Source organism: Ramularia collo-cygni (genome assembly GCF_900074925.1).
Source record: "Ramularia collo-cygni strain URUG2 genome assembly, contig: RCC_scaffold05, whole genome shotgun sequence".
NCBI lineage: Eukaryota > Fungi > Ascomycota > Dothideomycetes > Mycosphaerellales > Mycosphaerellaceae > Ramularia > Ramularia collo-cygni.
The window spans coordinates 1,459,492-1,468,434 of record NW_019716259.1 but is presented as its reverse complement, the minus strand read 5'-3'; the positions used below and the strand labels follow the sequence as shown (position 1 = coordinate 1,468,434).

Genomic DNA, 8,943 nt, shown 5'->3' with positions numbered 1-8,943 from the left:
CTCCCTCTGCTCGCGGTTAAGGGAGAATCCTATTTTCTTAAGCTATTATACGGGTTAGCGCTACTCTTAAAGTGTTAAATTCCTAGCTTATACTCTTATAAAGTTCTACTTAAAATATCCGTATTCGCTATTATTATCCGGATCCTTAGGGAAAGTTCTAGCCCTCTAGTATTTCGTAGTATCGATATAACCTAGCTATAGGTATAGTAACTTAGGCTTCTTCGCCTTCTTAGGCTTTTATACGGGTAGTATAGAAAAGGGAGGAGGATATAGGTAAGTAGTAAAGGGGTAGTATAGTAGTAGGAGTAGTAGGTATTAATATTAGTATTTAGGTATTAATAAGAGTCGCTAAAAGAGTAGTAGGTCTTTATCCTACTACTCTTTTAGAGATCTTACTTACTTATATAAAGAGTTATATAGCTACCCGCGTAATGCTATTATACCTTTACTTTATCCTTACTATTATTACTTAGGTATCGTAGACTTAAATAAAATTACTTTAAAGATAGAAAGCGAGGACATTGTACGCGCATATTAAATTACGCTACTTGTTACTTATTATACGGAATACACCTTTAATTACCGAGGTTCTAATACCCTATAATGCTAGCGTCGCACTATCGCCTAAAAGGATTGTTGCAGAGTTGTTYTTAAAAACGCGCCGTAGACGGTCTGTGCGCCAGCGGGGCGGAGCGGGGCGTGCCAGCGGCGTCCACTTCACCTTGTCTCGATTTCATTTCATCTTCGCTCTCACCACAACGCAATAATCTCATCTACAGAAATGCAATTGCCAGCCCGAGATGATTTCCACCGCCAAACGCGAAGATGTGGCGTTCCGACTGGACCACATCGAGCTTCTACGAGCCATGTACCCGTCGTCTGATGAAATGCTCATAGACCCCGAAACAGACAACATACTTCTCCAAGCCAGACAGTGGTGCGAAGACGAGACTGCTCATCAGCCCAAGTTGCCAGCAACGATTTCCTTGTGTCTCAGCTTGGGAATTTCAACGGACTCTGAGAGAGATTTTCGAAGACTTCTTTTGAATATTGAGCTTCCACTGGCTCCTGTTGATGTTTCCACTGGTGAAGTTCCCCAAGAAGGGAGATTAAGAGTCAATGCGGACTGGCTCACGAAAGCGCAAGCTACCCGGCTACAGGACGGTATGCCCGAAGATGACATCCTGTCAGCGATCGAGCACGTACGGGAACGAGCTTACGAGTACATCACCACACTACAGCAGACTCCAAGCGCTGCTGTATTGGCAACCAAAGACCCAGAAGTCCGAGCCTGGTTCTACTTTCCCTCCATCAGCACAAGAGAGAAGCGGGATGATCTAGTCAATCACGCGCCTCACTACTCACTAACTGGCTTCCTCTTGGCTGGGAAACCCGGTGTGCTATGTCTCGAAGGCGAGCCCCAAAAAATAGACGATTTCATGAAATTCATCAAGACGGAATCTTGGGGGAATATTCCTGCAGGACATAAGAAAGTATCCGAGGTATTACGAGAGATGTATGTCGAGAGGGCATTTCCTGGAATGGAGGAAATTACAGATCAATTAGAGAAGCGAGGACAGAGATCCAATCGTTCGGATATGAAAGGTTTGGAACAGTGGTTGGATATCAGGGGATTAGGGCAAAGTTTCGCCAAAGTACTCATGTGAAGGATGCTACGAGGTGGCTTTAACAGGCCTGGATATACTCTCATCTTGACTACTACTTCCATCCAGCTCGAGAATTCCCGCCTCTTCTTCTCTTAAAATGCGCAATTTCCGCAAACTCTACGACGGCCTACACCACGACACTTGTAAATCTTAGTGGTCCAGTGACCACACCAAAGTCGCTGGCGGTAGCTGTAGTAAATGTCATAGCCCATGACGGAGGTGTTGGGGCATGCTCTGCACATTTCTGTCGAGGGGCGGGGAGGCGGGTTAGCTTTTGTGGTGTTTTGTTTGAGATGATGGAAGGCTCGATGAGTAGCATTTACTTGATACTGGTGGTGGTGGTGGTGGAGGATATGAGAGATCTCACAAGAAGTGTGGTTGAAGAATTGGCGGAGGAAATGGCGAAGGAGACTTCTTGTACGTTGAAACGTATCGAGATTCGTTGATTCTTGATCTTGTCTTTTTGGATTTCGTCAAGCCACTTATCGTATGACTTACCCTTGGAGTCTCTGTTGTGAGGGGTAGTGAGTTGATACCTTTGTATCTGTGTGGAATGAAGGACGCTGTTGTTTTTGAGCTCTACAATGGACGAGTTGGCGAAACCTTTATACTTTTACAGAGGCTCCTCAATGACAATCCTGTCTGGCAGGCGAATGCATGCAACAAACCATGTCTTACAGCAACAAAGCTCTGGCGAAGACATTGGAGAGTCGCATCGAAACGATATCTGGATCATTCAGACAATAGTCTCGTATTGCAGTAATTTCGAAAAGGAGGCGAGATTAGTGAGGCTATTTTCATACCGATTTGAGACTTGATGGCTTTATAAGTGAGACGAAGAGAAGTTGTATACCTCAAAGACGAATAATCATGCAGCACATTGGTTGTGATTCAAGCCTCTCACATGCCAATTGATAATCAGGGGCGTACTTGCAACATTCCCTACTGTCTACGCGGGGAAAATTTATGTGTCCGCCACCAGTTTTGAAGTGTAAGATGAGGTATCAAAACTCACTCACTTTGTTACTGAAGCGTTTCTCAAACAAATGCAGGTTCAGAGACATATCGAATCGCTGTGGTGATTCTTTCGAGGGCTTGATCCCCGACTGAATGTGGAGCATCTCAACTTCGCTTTAGACACTAGGATGTGAGACCGGGATAATCTACGTTGATCTGGGTCACTATTACCTTGTGATTCATGCACTCGCAACACAAACTTGACGTTGATAGACCATCGATGTACTCGTGGCTCTCAGTCGTAAGGAGTAATTTTCGAATGTTCAACGTCCGAGAAGAGATCAGAAAACGACTTGATGACAGGAATGAGAACCATGCTCAGTCCTTCAAGACCCCATAACAACGAGCTGGAACATAACGAATAAAGATGCAAGAAAACCTTCATCCCTTAAACCATTGATCAATTATGTATCACGGTTGTCCTTCAGTGCCGCGCACCTCAAAATTCCCTTTGAGCTTCCAATTGTGAATGTATTTGCCTTTATCGCACTCAATCATGGAGTAGGAGCAACGAGAGCCGCCCAGCAAGCTGCCTGGCAAGTACCGAACGCTGCATTGCAAGCCACAATGGCAGGAGGTGCAGCTAGTAGAGCAACTCCAAAGACGGATCCTGCACCGGCATAGCATACGGTGACGAGTGTGGCACATCCCGCTTGACAAATGCCGTAAGCGGCGGGTCCGCCATGGATGGTGGGAATGAGCAGGGTTATGGCTCCGGCGAGATAAGTTGAGAAATTCATGGCGGATTCTTGCTTGAGCTTGTTCTTGTACTGATTCGTTGGACTACCTGGTGATCGAGGACTTGTTAGTTGAAGCCAGCGGTCAATTGGTTCAGGAGCTTTCAATACTTGATCCGAAGACTCGCGAATGTGGTTGGCTTGTTGAGAATTTGACCCCGAAGAGATTTCAGATCGAATGATGTTGCAAACTTGAGGTGGTAGAGATCGATTAGAAGTGCCCTGGTTGAGAATCGGAAAGCTGTTGTACTTATACGGGCTGTCTATGTCTCAGTCGTGTGCTTTGTTGGCTGTTGTTCCGCTTTGGATGAATCGTCATCGGTCGATAAGTGCCTTGACGGATTGAATGGAAGAAGTGTCTCGCGCCGCGTCGCATTCTCTCTTGACATCTCTCCATACAGCCATTGGTCTTCCTGGCTTTGCGATGCTTTCTAGAACATCTGAGGCAAAGGACAAGTCGATGTGACTGGAGTGAAATCCTTCGAAGCTGCTCGATGGTAGGAGTTTCACGTTTAGCACCAAAATTGCAGCGTCAGCCAGAGAGATATGTTCTTACCACCCAGCCTGACTCAACGCACAGATCTAGGATCTACCAGAATAGTAGGCTCAAATCCCCCACCCTCGGTACTCGCCCAATGAAGAATCTTCAACTTGGCAGCACTGTCCACACAGCACAGCGACACTGGCCGCCCATCTTCAACGCTCTCCCCACTGACTACAGGCGGTGGCAAGTCAAGCCCAGCGGCTCGTTGAACATCTTCGACGGTCTCCAAAGCACCAGATAGCTCAACCAGGTAGGTGGTTGTACTTTCCGAGTTGTCTATAGATGGGACAAGGTTTGGAAGTACGGCCTTCTTCTTCTGAAGGTCAAGTTCATACTCGTAGGCCTCACGGTCGTATCCGTGAGATTCCTTTTCCACACGAATAGTATCCCACAGATCGTCAGAGACACGGGTGCGGGTCAGATTGTTTCGATGGGTCATGATGAGTTCCACGGCTGTGTCTTGAGGGAGTTTGAACAGCTTCTGCCATCGTGCAACCGTGTCTTTCATGGGTTCTGGTCGGCAGTCTGGGTTTGCTACAGAATCAAAAGCGTTGCCCGCGAGGGCTTCGAGCTCTTCTTGCAGTGAGAAGTCATCCATGTTGGGTAACCGAGTGTATGCACCAAGTTAGGACGACTAGACCGCACACATTGTCGGGGAATGTCAAAACATTGGGCGTTAGTGCTGCGGAGGGCGGGCCGGCCCTCGGCGGGGAAGTGGCTGTGTCGTCGGCTACGGCACGGCCTTGTCCGAGAGCTGCGACTCGCCAACTCCGGGACATCACGGTCAGATGTGAGTGCGATCCCGAGTAATTACTGTCTTCAGGGAGCTGAAGCCAGCCACACATCTCAAGATTGCAAATACACATATGATGCTCTCTCGCTGGAGGCTCCGCCAAGGTTTGGCCCTGCAGGATGCCACCGACGCACACAATTGTGTTTCTGGATCTGTAGAGGAAGCTGTACGGGACGAAGAGGTTCAACAGCAGTACGATCCCAGCTAGATGTTGTGTAGCTGTCAGTTCTGGCGCTCCCGCTAAGCTCAGGAAATCACACATGGCTTCGAAGTTCGGGATGGATGGCGTGGAACGTACATACGAGGTACTGTGAATTGTGTTTTTGACGTCAATAACCCTGCTAATCATGCGAACAGAATGCCCTGACAATCACGAGGAGCCGCTTACGGCTCAGGAGACCATCGCTGGATCATACGACCGATCAGAGAAATGGCAAGCCAAAATCACTTTCGATCTTCGCGGATTGGCTGCTACAGTCGGCATGGCAGAGTGGTCGGAGATGCTTGGAYACTCGGTTTGCAGAGAATACGGCTTCGACTTCCTCTTGCACGTATACTGAACATGGCCAAGGACCAGCAGTTAAACGATCTGAATGCAATCCGCATAGCAGGCACAAAAGGGAAAGGAAGCACGTGTGCGTTCACTGAATGCTTCCTTCAAATGCACGGAGCTCGCACGGGATATATCAAAAGACCGGCCTTTATACACCTCCTCATCTTGTCAACCCGGAAGGACACATTCGACTCAGCTTCAAACCAATAACCCGCGACTAACTTGCCTAATACTTTTTCGAGGTTTATGATAGATTGCCACAGCTCTCTTGTGAGTATGACTTCACCAATTTGGCAGTAGACCGTGGTCCACACTATCTACAACTATGGGCGTTGCTTGTGTTCCACGTCTTCACTCGAGAAGCGGTTGATGTGGCCATTGTAGAGACTCACGCCGGAGGCGAATACGATGCGACGAACATTATCCCTCGGCCAGCGGTGACAGCCATAACCACATTAGGAATGGACCAAATCGCGATGTTGGGCCCCACGATTCGAGACATAGCCTGGCATAAAGCATGCATCTATAGAAAGGGCGTGCCTTCACTATCCACGATTGAAGATCCTGAGCCTGCCGCAGTTCTTTCTGCCCGCGCACAAGAAAAGTGTGAGGGTGTCAGATTCGTTGGCGAGGACCCTACACTACCAGCACACCTAAATCTGGAGCCAGCGGTGCAACGAAAGAATGCATCCCTTGCAGTCGCAGTTGCAAACGCCTTACTCTCTCGAAATGGCGCTGGCGAATCAAACCATTTGAATGAAGATGACATACAAGTCGGGATCGAGAACTGGTGCTGGGCAGGGCGCTTCCAAACCATCGCGGAAGGTGATCAAACTTGGCGCACAATGATATCAGCATAGCACTCGCGTCTCGCTGGTTCCAGACGGGCAGTCATAAGTTACAACTATCACCAAACACACTCATCCGCATCGTGATATTCAGCCACCATGTTAAGCTACGGGATGGAGCTGCACTACTCCAGAAGCTGGTTTCAGACCTCAAAGATTGTAAGGCAGACGTACAGCACATCGTTTTCACGACCTATGCTATATCTGATGAGCCGAGAGAAAGCCAAATTGATGTTTCTGCTTCCTTTAGCTCGATCTGGAAGTCAATATTCCCTGAAACAAGCACCTGGAGCGATTCGACCATTACGCAGGCAATCAATCTCGCCGAAACGCTTGGATCTCAGACCGACAAGGCACATATCTTCACTACCGGGAGCCAGCATCTAGTTGGACCAGCGTTACGACTACTAGCCTCAGGCAGCAAAGTCTAATTGCGGGCCAAGTTCCAATTCTCTGGCATCTAGGTCGGTTCTATGCATGAAGAGATTGAATGCGCTTGCTCGATGTGAAAGTGCTCTGAAGAATGCTCAAATCCAACTTGTGCCCGGCCACAGTCAGTGAATCTCAATCACTTGCACTACGGCATCGTCACCAGCTGCTTCACCGTCCATACATTCATGCACGTACACCGACCCAACGAAAACGAAGCTATCGTCATCTCGCGATCGAAGAACGTACGGCACACTGGCGCCCAGGAAAAGAAACACACGATCTCCAACAGCCACCTCTTCAGGTCCAACACAGAGATGTCCACTCGACAGGACAAATGGTCGACGGTTCCGGCTAAAATTGTTCAACTGCTCCGCATACAAACCCATGTCATTGTCGACAAAGTCCTTTGGCTGAAGAGAAGAATATGYCCTGTTCGAAAAGCATGCTTTGAGTCGCTCAACTTCATCTTCACGCAAGCGAGGTTTGTACTTGCCGTTGCGAACTAGCTGGTCTGCAACGGCGGTCCTCCACACTGCTTCTGTCGTTCCGGCGGAATATGAGTAGCGACACGCCGTTGCTTGTGCCAAGTCATGTATGGTCTGGAGCCAGTGACTGGTGCCTCTTTCTTTTGACGCATCGCCAACAAGGCAGACCTGCCCAATCGCTATGGCCGACAGGATGAGAGGATCATTCCAAGAAAGGACTTCAATCTCAGCCGAAACACGCGCYCCACTCGCTCGAAATTCTGGCTGTAATCTGTTGGAGCTGTCTCCTTGCGCTCCAGGATATCCCCTCTCTTGTAATGCCGAGCGTGTCGGTGGTATTGTCCAATCCGGCACCCAGGATGGCAGATTCAGCTTTGAGTCAGCTCTATCCACCGTGTGGGTGCATGATTCTAGCAGCTCGAAATGTCCACGTTGCAGGAGTCTCCTCGCTACGTCGGTATACACCTGCTCGCACGTCAAGCTGTAATCCGGTTCCAGACCCAGACGCTCGGCGTGTATGGAGGCGCCTAAAAGTGCAAAGATCCTATCTCTTGGGTCTGTTGCCTTGCACATTCGCGAGTGTCGGAGTAAGGATACCATGCCGTACCCTCCCGTGCGGGTGAGTTTGAGCAGATTCAGTGCGTGGCTGGGATTGGTCTCCAAGACCGGATCAGAAAAGCTGGAATTCATCAGATGCGCTTGTTTTCCGCTACCGCGCTTCATCAGTTGCCAATGTCTGAAGTTGCGGAGGATTCTCAAAGCTGCGTTGAGAGCATCGGGTTCCAATACGCCCTCGGGACATACAAATGTCACTCGTGCTGCCATTTGCACCTCCTGCACAACCCAAATACGACTCCAGTACGGACGGTCCATGAAGTCTTGCAGAGCGGTGATTAAAGAATCATATCGTGGATTCGCATGGCTGCTCAATTCTTTCATGAGGCTGGTAGCGAATTCCCGCTCTTCAATCCCATCAATGATGTTAGTACAGCTTTCAGTTCTGACAAGCACTCTCCTCAACATCATTTCCGGAGTGGAACCAATCCCCAAATCTACGGCTTTTGATCCCCACTCCTTCATCCACCGTAGCGCCCACCGAGCTCCATCCGGATCTTCACTACGACCAAGCCATGCAATGACCTCCTCAGCTTGCGAGAAAATATCTCGCATCCGACCAACTTGTTCAGTCTTTTCCTTTTCGTCCTCTTGATTTATACAAATGGAATCAATCCAGATCGTCAAAGGCTCGCGGATTGTCGTGGCGAGATGTCTTAGTGCCGCTTCGAGGTTTGTTGTTACTTTGATTAATCTGCCTTGAAGTAGGATTGGCTCGACGATGTCTAGATTGCCCCATGCGTACGAGAGCGCTTTGTATGGTGGCGCTGAAGCTAGAGGTGTGGAGAATACACCGCATTCCACGAGGTCGATGGGATTCTTGTAATCCTGGCTGGATCTGCTGTCTCGTCTCGTGATGATGTGGCTTTGCGGTAGGATTCTCGCTAGACGGATACATAAGTCTGTGGAATTCGACATCTGTACTCGCAGTGAGATTACTCGGGGTTAATGTAGGCGTGGAGATGTGAATGTAGCTTGTGTAGCAGAGATATCATATGAGATATGAGATATGAGAGATGTGGGAGGGAGAAACCCCGTCATACGTATCCCGTCACTCTCGAGGATTCTTTTACAGCCCCCCTTCGCTTATCGTCTCGCTCGCTTGTGGTGGAGTATGGGCGGCCTTCTTCTCACACAGCCTCGCCGGCCCAGTTGTCCAATAGTGTACCTATCCATGTCATCAGCCACTGTTAAATGCCCTTTAAAGCTGCGATACACCCCACGCAAAACAAAACCTGCTTCACTTGCAGAG

The 8,943-nt window shown here is 48.9% G+C and overlaps 4 protein-coding genes across 4 annotated transcripts; 1 reads left to right on the top strand and 3 right to left on the bottom strand.

Annotated features, from left to right (window-relative positions):
• Positions 1 to 800: 800 nt before the first annotated feature.
• On the top strand, positions 801 to 1,667 carry RCC_04305 (related to protein C21orf6 (GL011); the record flags this gene model as incomplete). The annotated part of the gene is made up of 1 exon (XM_023769582.1): positions 801 to 1,667. One exon carries the CDS (start codon positions 801 to 803, stop codon positions 1,665 to 1,667), a length of 867 nt encoding a protein of 288 aa, XP_023625350.1.
• Positions 1,668 to 3,095: 1,428 nt separating this feature from the next.
• RCC_04304 (uncharacterized protein) lies at positions 3,096 to 3,332 on the bottom strand (the record flags this gene model as incomplete). The annotated part of the gene is made up of 1 exon (XM_023769581.1): positions 3,096 to 3,332. One exon carries the CDS (start codon positions 3,330 to 3,332, stop codon positions 3,096 to 3,098), a length of 237 nt encoding a protein of 78 aa, XP_023625349.1.
• A 658-nt stretch (positions 3,333 to 3,990) lies between these two features.
• Positions 3,991 to 4,563, bottom strand: RCC_04303 (uncharacterized protein; the record flags this gene model as incomplete). The annotated part of the gene is made up of 1 exon (XM_023769580.1): positions 3,991 to 4,563. The coding sequence occupies one exon, from the start codon at positions 4,561 to 4,563 to the stop codon at positions 3,991 to 3,993; it is 573 nt and encodes a 190-aa protein (XP_023625348.1).
• A 2,150-nt stretch (positions 4,564 to 6,713) lies between these two features.
• Positions 6,714 to 8,609, bottom strand: RCC_04302 (uncharacterized protein; the record flags this gene model as incomplete). Its single annotated transcript, XM_023769579.1, has 1 exon — positions 6,714 to 8,609. One exon carries the CDS (start codon positions 8,607 to 8,609, stop codon positions 6,714 to 6,716), a length of 1,896 nt encoding a protein of 631 aa, XP_023625347.1.
• Positions 8,610 to 8,943: the final 334 nt, after the last annotated feature.